This window comes from Aedes aegypti, chromosome 2, assembly GCF_002204515.2.
Source record: "Aedes aegypti strain LVP_AGWG chromosome 2, AaegL5.0 Primary Assembly, whole genome shotgun sequence".
NCBI classification, from domain to species: Eukaryota; Metazoa; Arthropoda; class Insecta; order Diptera; family Culicidae; genus Aedes; species Aedes aegypti.
The window spans coordinates 216,490,653-216,505,955 of NC_035108.1; the positions used below are offsets into that span (position 1 = coordinate 216,490,653).

A 15,303-nucleotide genomic window follows, 5' to 3' on the forward strand; every position below is an offset into this window, starting at 1 on the left:
AAACCGATACTGTCAATCGACGTATTGGCTAGTTGATACAGGAAATAGCTGAAATTACTTTAAAACTGATTAAACATCACTAAAATTGAAAAAACTTTTCCTACTTGTACCAATAGTTGCGGTAAAGTGTTTCTATAGTGGAGGATCCCGTAAGAAAACAACGATTAATTAAAAATATACCGCAACTATAGGAACAGTGTACCAATAGTGGAATTATTATTTTTCACTGATATGCCATTGATTACTGGAGAGAAAATCACATCGAGATAAAGAGATACCGAGATAAGAACAACATCGAAAAATGAAGAGTAAAAATGTATGCTCATTGAAGGGATCGAGAAAAATCATCGATATAGACATTTACATGTCTATTAAACTTTTCGTTGGTCCACACTCATCCATAGATTTTATTCATATAAACAACAGTTGATAATCCACACCACCGCAAACAGCGTGGTTCCTGTTCCAAAAAGGTTTCTATAATATCAGTAGTATCCATGTAAGGGGGTTGCGGTAAAACATGATTATCGTGTTAACAGCTCTGTCGTTCAATTCCAGTGGATTAAATCCGGGACATTAGGCAGAATGAGCAGCTGCTATCTGAGTACAATCCTATCAAGTTAACAGGTTCCCTCATATGATATGGCGGTAGCACAAATTTCAACCATAAACGACCCGTATGCAGATTAGTAAGATTAATTGTGGGAATTTTTGATTGAATTATCGGAATCAGCGTTAGAATAAGCTCCAATTTGATTTTTTTTTTTGTGACTTGACAATAATTGAGCTTAATATCCAGTCTTGAAATTTTTCGTCACTCAGACCTTGCGGCAACCAAAGGTAGTACTCTTAATTTTTTGAATGAGCTTTGGTGGCTTATAGTGGTATTTCTATCAAAACCTGTAGCTACTGAAGATTCTTAGGCTTACGCATGGTAAATAATGTAAACAAGAATAGGTACAATGCAGTGGCGTAATATCATTCAATCGCTATTCAGCTGTGATGATTTTTTAATATGTTTCCAAGTTTTTCAATGATGAGGATGGAAATCACAGCATAGTTAACAAAATAATATAATTTTCGTAAGGCAGTTAAGCAAAATGAATGCAAAATTAAAGAATATTAGTATGAAATTTTGTATTAAAGCCATTTTCACCGGATTCGAGAATACATAAGGCTTCTACTGCATATAAAAAAATAATGTCCCATTTGGATTCTCGAACCAACAATTCTTTTCATCACAATATGTATGATTTAAGACATACTTTAATATGATTATAAAAAATTACATACTTTGTTTGAAAATGTTCCGGAAAAATATGAGTTTTGTGCAGTCCCGTATTGAAAAATAAAGACATAACAGTCTCTATATTAACTTCCAACCCAAATAGCAACTGCAAAATGTGTGTCGTTGCAAAATGAGTAATCTGTGATATACAGTTAACTCTCCCTTACTCCGTATCTCGATATCGAGTAAGAGAACCATAGTAAAAGTTGATTTTCATGGCTACTTCGATGGTCCCTTGGATCGTAGTTTCACTGGTTTTGTGTTCTGTTACTCGATACCACGATAACTCGATGGTCCCTTCAATATCGAGTAAGGAAGAGTTGACTGTAGCGTGCAGAAATGCACTAGAAAATTATAAAAATTGGTATAAGATAACAAACTTTAAACTTTGAGTTTAATTCGAATATTAAAAATTGATGAGATTTTAGCAGATTTAGCACTCACAAACAATCTATTCTACGATTACTACCTGATAAAGTTTAAAGGAGTTCGTCACTATTCCAAGGCATAGTAGAACATGAATTCAGTCTCAAATTTCTTAGCTAAATGTATTTTTACAAATTGGGGCGTTTTTTGGATTTCAAGTCAGAAATTCTCTTATAAAGTTTAAAACCTAAATATATGCATAATACTATGTATTCTATGTAATTCATTCGATTTTGTTCGAAAATACTTATTTATATTTAGAAATCGATTGATTTTGGTTGAATTCAATGTCAAAATATGAGAGTTAATTCAGAAATTTAAATTTAGATAAAGTTTAGATTCAGAGTTGGTCAAGCTTTTTTTTTCAATTTAAAACACATTTGAAACTTTTCACATTCTCTTATGCAGTTCTAACCGCAATGAAATCAAAAAGCAGTTTGGTTGAGGATTTGCATGTATTTTCATTCAAAATCAATGAATCAATTGTAACGCCACCATTACTGTTTCTCATTCAACTCCTACCACTGCGCCGCTTCCGATCGCCGATCGGCATACGCATCGTTCATCAAATACGCCTTTAACTGTCTACTACCAGAATGTCTGTGGCATGCGTAGCAAAACCAACGACTTTTTCATGGCTACTGCCTCCTGTGACTATGATGTCATCGTGCTGACAGAAACGTGGCTTCGGAGCGATGTGAGCAACTCCGAACTATCCTCCGAACATAACATCTTCCGTTGCGATCGTAGCAGTGCATCTAGTCAACTCAGCAGAGGAGGGGGAGTGCTAATCGCTGTTAAGAAATCTATCTCGAGTCTCCCTGTTCGACTCGAAAGATGTAACTCGCTCGAGCAAATCGTAGTGAAACTCCACTTCGAAGTCTGTTTATGTCTGTGGAATTTACCTACGGCCAAACAGCGATTTCGACAAGTATGCTGCTCATGCAGACAGTGTGCAAGAAGTGATGCAAAATACTTCCGACGGAGATTCAGTGATGATTATCGGTGACTACAACCTGCCTCATCTGCAGTGGACATATGATGATGATTTGAATTCATATCTACCGACGAATGCGTCTTCGGAGCCAGAACTAATATTCACCGAGAACATGATTACCAGTGGTTAATTGCAGATTTGTGACGTACGTAACTCAAACGGTAGACTACTTGACTTGCCCTTCGTCAGCAGCAGTACCGAAGTTGAATTGATCGAAGTGCCATTCTCGATTTTACCTCCTGACCGCCACCACAAACCGTTCGTTCTACGTTTAATCACAAGTGAATTGGAGAGTTTTCATGCAGTGTCAGACCAGCACGATTTCAACTTTAACCGTTGCAATTACAATGCTGTTATCGAGGAACTGAGCTTGTTTAGTTGGGAGGACCTATTTCGAGACACCGATGTTAACGCAGCGGTTGCCAATTTCTACAGCGTGGTTTGTGGAGTAATACGCAGACATACTCCTCTCCGCAGATTTTCTCCTCGCCGCCAGAATAGTTTACCGTGGTGGAACGCTGATCTTCGTCGCCGGCGAAATGTCCTTCATAAAGTGCGTCGCCGTTTCCTGAAACACCGTAACGAAGAAAACCGATCCCTCCTACGGAGACTCGAGGGTGAATACAACGAAAGCGAATCTTCATCCTTTCGTGAGTACATTTCCGTATAGAAGATGAGGTTAAGGCGGATCCTTCCGTGTTATGGCGTTTCTTCAAAGGAAGGAAAGGTTCGCAATCACTCCCATCAGAAATGTCTTTTGGTGGCATAACGAGTCACAGCCCTACAGAATCAGTCGAACTTTTTGCCGATTTTTTCAAATCAGTGATATCTTCGGAAGCATTGGATTTGTTGCCGCCTTTCGATATTCATTTTCCTTGTCCGACGTTTTCAATAGCCGATGTCACCGATGCACATTGGTCCAGATTTTCAAATAGCTGGCTAAAACCCCATTTCCAAACATACACTCCCGTGCAAAAGTTTGGGTTCACCCCCTCAAAAACAAACAAAAGTGTTCTGTCCATATCTCTGTGATTACACGTCCAATTGAAACTCTTTAAGCCGCATTCGAAAGGCAAAGAGTTATTCTTACTTCGTATGTATTTTTCCAAAAACATTTTTTGAATTTTGTATACTAATTTTTTACTTAAAGTTGTGACATTTTTCAAAAAACACACTGAAAATTCATATTCAATTTTCTCAGCTTTGGGTCGACCAAAATTTTAAATCAAAGTGTCATTAGAATCGTAATCTTATATTCTTTGAAGAGACCCCACGAAATTTTTGCGGAAAAATCTGGAAAGTATTCAAAATCAATGAAACAGTCAGTCAAGTCATCGTGCAAAAGTTTGGGTTCACCCCTCAGTATGATGCAAATCGTGCAAAAGTTTGGGTTCACCTGAATTTACCTAAATCTGTGAAATCTCAAACCTACGTATGAAAAACAGCATTTTTGCTTGAATTTTACCCTATGACATCCAAAAAATTGTGACTATGGCCAAAATAGAGTCTTCCATCTTAAATCATATTCCAAAACACTTGTTATGGCTAAAAATAGTAAAATATTGAGAATGCGCAATTTCTGCCATGATTTTTCAAAACTGGACCAATGTGCGATGCCCTGAACGCTATCGATCCATCGTAAGAACCAGGATCGGATAAGCTTCCTCCTGTTTTCATCAAACGTTGTGCTGAGGTACTCGCAATACCTGTTTGTCGTTTTTTTTTTGCAGCCGAATTCACTTTAAATTTACATGATCATGTAATATTCAACAATTTTTAATTGAAAATTCAATGTATATTCATTTAAATTTACAGCATGCTGTAACATTACACGAATTTGATTTATATTTACAGTAGGTTTCATTTTACATCACATTGAAAAATAAATATTTTTTTCTGTGTACAGTAATTAAGGGAGAACAAGTACCACTTTATTGTTTGTATAGTATATGCACAGCACTTAAAATCATTAAATTTTTTGAAAGATAAACTCAACTTCTTTTGGATCATGTAATAAATATGATGCTATATTATTTCCGATACTGTATGTCGGGGTAACATTGATCAGTTCTTTTAGATATTTATTAATAATTTCATTTAAATTCAAATGAAAATGTGGTATTTTTCATAATTTCTAAACTAGTAATGGCACACCTCGCTCTTGCATATATGCCGTATTTTGTAGTAGGCTTGAGTTTGGGCGAAACTCATGTGGCTCTCCTAACTACAGTAGTTGAAAAACTATAAATACAGGAAATGCAGCTATAAATAATATTATTTTTCTACAGTAATTTTGAGTTGTATTAGCACTGGGTGTATTTCTACTTTCAAGGCAATTTGTCTACAGCAGCGATAAGCGTGAGTTCCACAGACTATGATTTACTTTGCTTGGCTACTGAAGTGTGAGTATCACGAATTTTTCAAACTCTGGTCATGGTTCTTAAGCAGAATATGAAGGCCAAATTCCTACAAGCCATTTACTTGACAAAAGTAGATTGTGGAATACTTCTTATGGTCAATTTTGAATCACAATTTTGCATTCTTTTTAGTAACTATTTTAATTTAACATACTTATAGAACAATTCAAGGCAAGATATATTTTGGCGATGTTTTTTTTAGTTAAAATTGTTTTTACTTGCTTATATCATTTGCAGAACTCTCGTGAGGCATGAAACTTCGGTAGTGTAATCCGTAACCATGGGTATAATTGTTTTGAAATATTGAAAAATTTGCATGCATTGAAAATATTTTAACGAAAAATGTTGATATCAATATCTTACGAAAGGGTCATTCGGATCAATGTTTCTCTGCTGCCCCTGCTGCTCTGTTACCCCGTTTTACGGTACCAGTTCTTACCAAGACAGGGCTTTAATCATAAAATAAAATTGTACTATCTTTATATTTTATTTTACTCATTCTAGGTGCTGTGGTTAGTATGGTACTACTATCCACAGTGTACAAAGCTAATGCTCTCAATGCATGGCAAGCAGCCATGCTCAATCCGAACGTTCTCCAGATGTTGATGAACGGTGGTTTTGACACGCGGCAGCCGGCGCGAATATTCCTTCCTCCCAAGTTCTATTCCTCGATTCTGTACGACAGTGGCCACCGCAGCCCGGAAGAAATATTCCGCACTAATGTGGAGCTCATGATGGAAGCCGTTTACGATGACAGTCTCCTACTCAAGCAAAGCCCATCAACAGCATCATTATCACAAGCCGACCTGACATCCTTAGTGGCACCATCAGGAGCAACGTTCAATCGACCCAACTCAATTTCGTATTCCGATGGCAGCACAGGAAATCGCAATAAAGGAAGCGGAGCATTGGAGAAAAATACTGTAACAAATTTCAAATCGTCCTCGGCATCAACTCCGGGGAAGACGATGCCTTCGCCAATCGTTTCATATCAGATCCAGAGCGGCGTGCCACAAATTGGCAGTAGAATCCCTACTGGTGGGAAAAGACAGAACTTCGACAGCACGAGGTAGGACGTGGCTTGATGGCCGGAAATTTAATTATATCCTTTCCATCTTTGTGACACATTCATCATTATGCAAGAGAAACAATCGAATGAATATGTTATAGTTCGTCTATTAACCGTCAATGCTTTCTATCTCTTTCGCACATCGTTTAGGGATCCAGCTCAGAAGGTTGGTTTGGGTTACAATCTGCGCTCGGCGCTTCCTGGGGAACCAGATGTTGACTATCCAATTCTTGGACGCATTCCGGATACCAGTTTCAAGTGCCATGGGCGACGTGATGGTAAGTGAAGTTTGTTAACCGTGTTGGGTGAATCACACTCCAATACATTTTTTTGTATCAAGCACCAAAGTGCTACTAGGTTCTTCTTCTTCTTTACATTGCGTCCTCTCTGTCCCAGTGAGGACAGCCTGCTTCTCAGCTGAGTGTTCTTATGAGCACTTCTACAGTTATTAACTGTGAACTTTCATTGCCAAAGTTGCCATTTTCGCATTCGTATATCGTGTGGCAGGTACGATGATACTCTATGCCCAGGGGAGTTGAGGAAAATTCCATAACGAAAAGATCCTGGACCGACCGGGAAACGAACTCAGACACCTTCAGCATGGTTTTGCTTTGAGCCGCGGACTCTAACCACTCGGCTTAAGAAGACTCCCTAGTTTGAATTGACAGTTTAAAATGCTCTATTTACTTACTTAGGTTAACTTGCATACAAGTTTACAAGCTTGTTTGCTGATTTATGTGCTTACACTCTCAAAAATAATGAAAATTACTGTGAACGTAATTCTCGTTATGACTGAATGACACATGATGTAAGTTATGGAACGACATGGAAAACATAAGGTACCGTGGGGTAAGTGGATACAGAAAAATCATTAGTTAACTTCATTGTTATGTACAGCTAACGTGAATAATGTAATTCAAACTTTTTTCTGTGGATAACAAATAAGGGACTATTTTACTTCAAATCGTCATTTATTTCGATTTTTCTGATTGTTATGTATTGAGTATGGGAGACTTAAAAATTTGCGCCAAATGATCCACTTGCCCCACCATGGTGGGGTAAGTGGATCATCATTAAAAAAATCTGTTCTCGAAACAAATGTAGTGTGATTATGTTCAATAAGAATGATATTACCCTCGTTCTTGTTATTAGTGCTAGTAATGTTGCATTTTAATACATCAAAATTAAAAAGTATCTTTATTTAATCAAGATATAATAAAAAGTATGTATGTATTGGTTCATACTAATTTGAACAAAAAAAAACATTGTAACTAGAAAAATTTGGAGAAAATTCATCCGTTTATACGCATAAGTTATACAGGAGTATTGTAGGATTATTCCTAACGATATTTTCGAAAAACACTCTTGGTTTAAAATATTAGTTACATTTACTTTTGAATACCAAACTGAAAACCTTCTATTTTATTTATGAATATATGTGTATCATCTGTCTAGAACAATTTATATGGTCAAATAAGGTACGATGCAATGCTTTCGATTGGAAAATTAGTATATTTTGCTCTTTAACAACTAAGCTTAGATAAATCACGAAAAGTTTCGTGTAAATTTTGAAATTATTATTCTTTTTATATATTTTTTATACCAGAAAGGTTAAAAAAGCTTTTAGGTGGATTAATTCAAATTTTATATGGTCAATTTGACAAATTCAAGCTGGGAACAAAATAAAGGAAAACAACATTGTCGGATATTAAAGCTTATTAAAATTCACGTAAGCAGTCTGCCAATAGATGATAATTAATCTTGATCCACTTGATCCGCAGTGTTACCTATTTTTCATTGTGAATCATTCAATTAGAACTGAAATGATTACCATGTGTTGAAAAAAAAATAATAGAATTCGATTTTAGACAGAGATACAATGGATTTTTGATTGATGGAAAACAATTTTCAAATTAATTACTTTTTACACCTTACAAGTTTGCTTGTGTTAGTGTATGTGTAGTACCAGTTTTGCAATAGTTTCAGTGTGGGCGTAAGAATATTACCTAAAAAGAAGCAGTGGTGCGAAAACTTTTAACATATTCAAGTATTTATGCTAAATATTGACAAATGATCCACTTACCCCACTGATACACTTCCCCCACTGTACCTTATCTTTGAAGATGTTGTTGGATTTTGAATTCAGACCTCTTTACAGAAAATGCACTGAGTTCAGTTGTGTCGTAAATCTTAAAGCTAGAAATTGATTCATTAAGTAGATATTCACTTACAATTTGATCGTCCTTCTTTCTGTTACAGCATAAATCCAACAAATATGGTCAGTTCCAATTAGGGCTCAAGCGTTATTGGTGAAACCTGACCTAATAATCGTTAGCAGTAAGTTCACTAGTAACTAGAGTGTCCATCCCGGGACATCCCGGGACAAAAAATCCCGGGATTTGACTAATTTCGGGATTTCCCGTTTCCCGGGATTTCTGATATCCCGGGAATCTCGGGATTCTCGAAATGTACGTAGAATTTGATGAAAACCACTGAATTTCAATTGTTAATGACATTTTTCCTTACTATCAACCATATTTGATAAAGTAGAAGAGCATAACGTGAAAGAGAATAAACAAGTAATTATTTTCATGAAAATATCAATTTACCAAGTAAGAAACACATAGTTTTATTTGTCTAGTTGCAAAGTTATAATGCTTTTTTTTTCAACATTAGCCATTTTTATAAGCCTATGCTGAGATAACAAATTTGAAAGTACACCTAAACTACCACAAATTGCAAGTCGGTATCATCTGTAAAAAGTAGGCACTGATAAAATTAACTGACATGTTTTCAATCTCGTTTTTCATACAAATATTCAAAAAAAATCCAGGAGATTGGAACATGTTTCAATTTCAATGAAACTTTCATAATTTGCTTTTTACTCCGTGCAGTGGGACTTACATGCGTTTACTTTTTATTATGGGACAATCCGACTTGGTGTTCTTTCCTAATTTTACTGAACAAAAAGTGATTTCTAGTTAGTGCAGCTAAAAGATCATTAGAAGTTATAATAAAAACTGATATCAGCTCAACTTCGACCAAAATGCAGATGGCACTCACTTGCGATTTACGGCAATAAACTTCAGTCAATAATTTTCAGTAATTACATATGTTTTAGCATAATCTACAATAGCTTCAATGATCTTCGATCGTTTCTTTTGTTCTAAAGTTTTTATGGCTTTTCAAATGTTTGAAGCCAATTGCTTTAATGTTATGACTTAAGTTTTTATCATGCTTGCATTCATAAATGTTATAGATAATTTGAAAAAATACATAGCAAACCCGTAATTAGTCAAGCTAAGTTTTGATTTCTGTTAGGTTTCTTCATCAGAATATCTGAAATGTGATATGCTATAATTAAAATATTAAAATTTACATTATCTGTTTATTTCATTGAAAAAACATTGTATTGTTAAATTTGAACTTCCATTTCAACCGAAATGCCAGTTTTATTAAAAAATATATAAATCCCGGGATCCCGGGATTTCCCGGTAAAAGCATAGAATTTTGTCCCGAATCCCGGGACGAGAAAAATGGTCGGGAATTGGACATTCTACTAGTAACTGTATAATAAATCGAACAACTTACAATACTTTCAAATTGCAAACTCAGCCTCAGCCGGAATTGGAGGTTACACTACCGAGATGTGGAAATCCCAAACCTAAACAAATTACATCTAGTTATTAATGCGAAACTTGTTCAGATTGCACTAACTGCACAACAACTAAATCCAATTAGAAAATAGACTCGATTCTCTCGATTCAGTAAAGCAAATTCAATAACTTTATATTTGTCAAATTCACGATGCTTCGTCTTACAACTCTTTATGATGACTTTCAATTTTGATCTACGCTTGATGAGGTTTTGTGCTCTCCTTTTTCACGTATCTCATGAAAGTTCTGTTGAGGTTCATATGCTGTCGTTCATTTTTTTTTTTCCAAAGAAAACGATGGGACTGCTAGACACTAGCGTATTTAAAATTGGACACAACTTCATGTCATTCGAATCGCCTCAAAAAGACGTAAAATTACAAGGTTTTTTTTGTAAGAGTGTAATTTACCACAGAAAACAGGTTTTAGATGCTGAACTAAAATAGTTCTTTAAGCATCAAATTGCAAAATAATGATTTTTTAAGTAAGAGTCGAACATTTATCTAACGAGGTTTGCCGAGTTGGATAAATGCTACGAGTGCTGAAAAAAAAAGAATGTTGCAACGATTTGCATACAGCATTTTTTTTTTGCAATAACGAAAATGATGTTACAGTTGGATTATTTCTTGGAGAATATACATATTCCAAGAATTTTTTGCGTAGTAACATGCGTAATTTCTCAATCAATTAGGCTGTGTGATGACTGTCTCAAATTGTCACACTTCCACTATGGGCGGTTCCCATATAGAATGGCGGCCAAAAATGTTTTTGCCATCTCATGACATGTTGATGAGCTCTGTGATACAAATTTGATATTTTGTTTTTAATGAACAAGTTTTTGAGACCAACTTTTTAAAAGGGCTTATAGCGAAAAAATGCATTTTTTTCTAATAACGCATATAGGCCACTGATGCAATTGACGTTGTTAAAATTATTATGAATAATAAAATTTACCAGTAGCGCAACCAGGATTTGGTTCTGGGGGGGGGGGGGGTTTTGCAAAATTTAAAATACTTCTTGAGAAGATATTTGAAGATAAAATAAATCGAGTTGAAGAATTTAAGTACGTTTTTTTGCACAGTAAAATGAATTAAGAATTATTACAATATATTATCGTGATGTTATTCGGTTGCTCTCCTTCTGTGTTGCTGTTAAATATGTTTCGAGTTTTTTTTAACAATGAGAATGAATTCAACAATAATCTTCAAGTGCAGCAGTTTGCAAAGGAAATCGTTGACACTATTGTTGCAGTAGATCGGAAGTAGATCAGCATGCAAAACTCATCTGCCGATAGAATACTGTCACATCTTACTGAATGCAATCTAGAAAATCGAGTATAAAATCTAAAAATGAGTTCTGCTTTCATTGTGAAGATTATATGTCCAGATATGTGAAAGTACCTTAAAATTTTTAAAACGACAAATAACCTTTGTTTTTTATTGACTTTATAATCCGACTGAATTACTATTGCAGTGGAGCGCTAATGCATCCATATTTCTAATAAACGAATCCGAATTATAATTTTCCAACATTTTTTTTAATGAACTATTTTCATTATCAACTCAAAATGCTTCCACCACACTGTGTTTTATTTTCTCGATTTCATGCGCTTTTTTAATAGCGCCCAAACCGTTGATTTTAGCGATATAGTTTGTTCGGAGAAGTTTCTTGGTATATTAAAGCGCAGCATTTAACGAAACAAGTTTTGTGATCAATCCACCTAGCAGTGAGATAGGAAAACAGTTTTTTCAAAACATTTAGATAGACATATGGTGTCTTCGGCAAAGTTGTAGAATTGGCAATTTGAAACAACTTTGTCGAAGACACGATTTTTCTATCTCTTATACTTTTTGAGATATATGCCGTAGTATGTGAATGGCCCCTAAAAATCTTGTATTTTATCATAACTTTTTTCCAATATTTTTAACATTTTTTGTGTTTTCTACAAAGTTGTTTGTCATGGAAAAAACCCGTGTTTTTGCTGAACATATCATCACCCTATCTTTGAAGTAATGAATAAAGCAAATAAGGCAGAAATATTGAAAATAGTCAATGAGCCCAAACTGAAAAAAGTGCAAATATGTGCAGCTAAATTCTTCACGATCCTTTAGTTTACATCTTTGACTAACCTTGGAAATGAATTTTATCCTTGGACAACTTGGGACAAAAAAGTATGGGATGTGTAAAGTTTCGGTAAAAAATCGAATATGTTTTTTCAGTGTAGTCTCCACATTAACCTGAACTAAATTACGAATTTTTATTTCGTTTCATTTTTCAAAAACAGCTTTCTTAGTAAGCTGTCGAACGGTGTATAAAGATATGTATGTATGTATTACGATTCTCCAGTATATTCCATCCAACGTATACCTTGTATTTGTACTGAATTCTTTGTTTTTTCTTAAAAACTCTAGCTTTGGCATACTGTGTCAATGAAACTACAAGGGATCTTGCCCTAGTATTCCAGGAATATCTTAATGTGAGTGTTTACCTGATCGACCATAGTGACTTCCATGGCTCATTCAATTTAGGTATTTTTGCAATTCCGTTGCAAATCAGCCTACATTTTGTCAAGAGAATGGACAACATAACAGCTTGCTTTTCCTACCGAAAGAAACAGTACTGAAAAGTGCTATTTTATAGCACTAATGTCGAAAAGTAGCACTCTACAGAACTGTTTTGGGAGTTTTCAAAATGACGTCGGATTGCGAATTTTCAATAACCAATATAAGCTTAGTTGATTTTGAAACGTGTTTCGTTTCCTTAGAAAATGATCGAAGCTTAGATAGATCGACATCTTTTAAGTGCTTCCGCAATCCGGACCGAGAAGGTTTAGACGACATACAGTTACAGGTTCCAGGAAAGCTATCTGTGTAAAAAATCTTTATATATTTCAAAATATATTTTATTCGTTTCTATTGACGTGACGCTTCTTTAATTAGCCGTTGGCTGTCTAGAAAGTGACACAACCTATGGTGCTCACGTACGCATAAATCAGAGGGCGAATAATGGCCTTGAACGAAATTTGATGAATCCGTAGACGGTGGAAGCTAACCATTGCTTTTGGTGAACTAATTTAGAAGCCAGATTTAATAGCTTTAGCATATCTTGATCAATCTCAACGACCATTCTGTTACGCCAGAGGGGGTAACACAGCTGGAAAAATGAAAACCATAAAGGCTATGATATGCTGTTGTTGTATGTTGAAGCAGACCGAACAGCGCGGTTTTTGGAGTAGATTGAACTTTATATAGTCAAAATTGGGCAAATTAATTATGGGAATCGGAGAGAAAATTTCGGTCTCTATATTTTGGTCCCATAGTTTTATTGATAACATCTTTTGTATTCATCTGATAATACACCTTTTGGAATTTAAACTAGTATTATCTATAAAGGAAACATCCACTAACTTTGCTCGAGTCAAATACCGCAATATGAAAAAGGTGGGAAATAAATGTTCAAGCTGATCTCGGTAACCTGAGAACCAATTTCGATTTTCCTTTCAATGGCTCTGGTCCATCATGATTACTTGTATGAATTTCATGTTTCTGGATGTATTTAGTTTCCCCTCAGAAAAGTGGAGTCAATGATTTTTTATCATATTGACGATAAAACTTCCTCAAAAATCGACCGATCAACGATTTTTATTGAAGCTACGGATTCATTAGTTCTCGTTATGACGTATTGAAATTTTTGTTTGAACAGAATTCAGAATTGTTTTGCAATTTGCTTACAATCGATGACCCTATGGTATTCACTGCCGTATCATCTGCACGGCTTACTTGTATCGAGGACATCGCATTTCCAAGACTTTTTGCCTTTTTCTAAGTCTTTGTACAGTCAAACCTCCATGAGTCGATATCTGAAGGGATCATCGACTCATGGAAATATCGAGTCATGGAACACAAATGCTATGGAAAGCTGTTTGAGGGGACCACATCATGAAACCATGAAATTTTGTTTTTAGTATGGTTCCATGAATCGCTATCGAGTCATGGAACATCGACTCAAGGAGGTTTCACTGTAACATAATTCAGGATGCAGCTGCATGTTCAGTGTGCGTGCTGAGCATGCTCAATAGAGTGGTTCAAAAAATCGTTTTTGCTTCACACCACTCAATCTATTCAAGATCAAATTCTGAGTGCCCTCCCAAAATTTGAGCACATTCGGATGAAAATTGAGACTGCACAAGCCTTTCAAGGTTTATATGGGAATTACTATGGAAAAAGCAAGCAAATCATTCAATCGGTCATAGTGTTTACCCATGTGCTCTTAAAGATTTGAGCTACGTTGATACTGTGTGATACAATAATCAGCTACAACTTTGCCCAATACCGATTTCAAATCGGACGTCTCAGTAATTAGTTATTGATTTATATCCAATCGCAAATTCTTCAACAGTGCTCATTTATCTTTTGAACAGGCAACATTGCTGCATCTGGCGCGAAAGAAAGCACACATAAATCATGGCTACTATGTTTTACTGCATATATCCAGTGATGCCTGCAGATAAGCCCAATTATTATAGCCAAAATTTTACAACTCATATAAAAAAACAATAACTAATTACTGAGGCTTACTAATTGCTTGCTTTTCCCATAGTAATTTCCATATAAACTTTGAAGGACTGCACATTGACTTTGAGACGTGCAAAATTTTAATCCGAACGAGTTCAAATTTTGGGAGGACACTCAGAATTTGATCTTGAATCGAATTAGCGGTGGGGAGCAAAAAACGATTTTTTGAACCACTCTAATGCTCAAGTTCATCGTATTATTGGTATCACAAACATCTGGGTGTCCTGTGGACTCCTGAGGCGGATGGACTTACCGGCCACTTTGATTTTACACTGCTCTTTAAGAGCAGCCGATACCTCCGCTGAAACGGTGATCTTATCCAGTTTGTTTTTGCACTGGACAGTCGCTTCTGCAGGCAGAGATCTCATTTTGACTTTATCGCCAAGCACTTTCTATATCAATTGTTTATTGGCTGTACTATTTAGCTTGGCATCTTTCTTTAGGATTTTTTTTTACCAATCTTGGTCAGTTGTATGCTCGGTACCTACGTCTGAATGACTGATACTTAACCTGCCTCGTATCGTCTTTATCCTTTCGCTTCACTGTCTTCGGTTTCGGCTTTCATTTTTCCCACTCGTATCCACGGATTGCTGTTTGCATCCGCGGTTCTTATGGGAGCGTTGCTCGTTTCAGACCATTTCGAGGCTCCTTTTCCTTGGCCTTAGACGTGGGATTGCCAAATCCATAGTTGCCAGGCCATTTTGGTCACGAGACGTGCATTGTACTAGATTCCGCGCTTTTTTTTTTGAATATCTCTATTAGTAACATTACATTCACTTCTTATAACTAGGTGTTCTGTGTTATTAGACAACACTATCATCCTAATTTGGTAAAATAAATTTAAGATTTTATTAAAATGGCCACTTTCCTGTTAACAAA

General features: G+C 35.7%; 1 protein-coding gene across 1 annotated transcript in view; it reads left to right on the forward strand.

The window, feature by feature from the left end:
• The window catches only part of LOC5578264, a 59,176-nt gene that overhangs the window by 23,104 nt on the left and 20,769 nt on the right, over positions 1 to 15,303 (forward strand). Inside the window, exons 2-3 of the mRNA XM_021843981.1 lie at positions 5,633 to 6,197; positions 6,348 to 6,475. Of these exons, the coding sequence (XP_021699673.1) occupies positions 5,633 to 6,197; positions 6,348 to 6,475 (693 nt within the window). The remainder of the gene's footprint in view (positions 1 to 5,632; positions 6,198 to 6,347; positions 6,476 to 15,303) is intronic.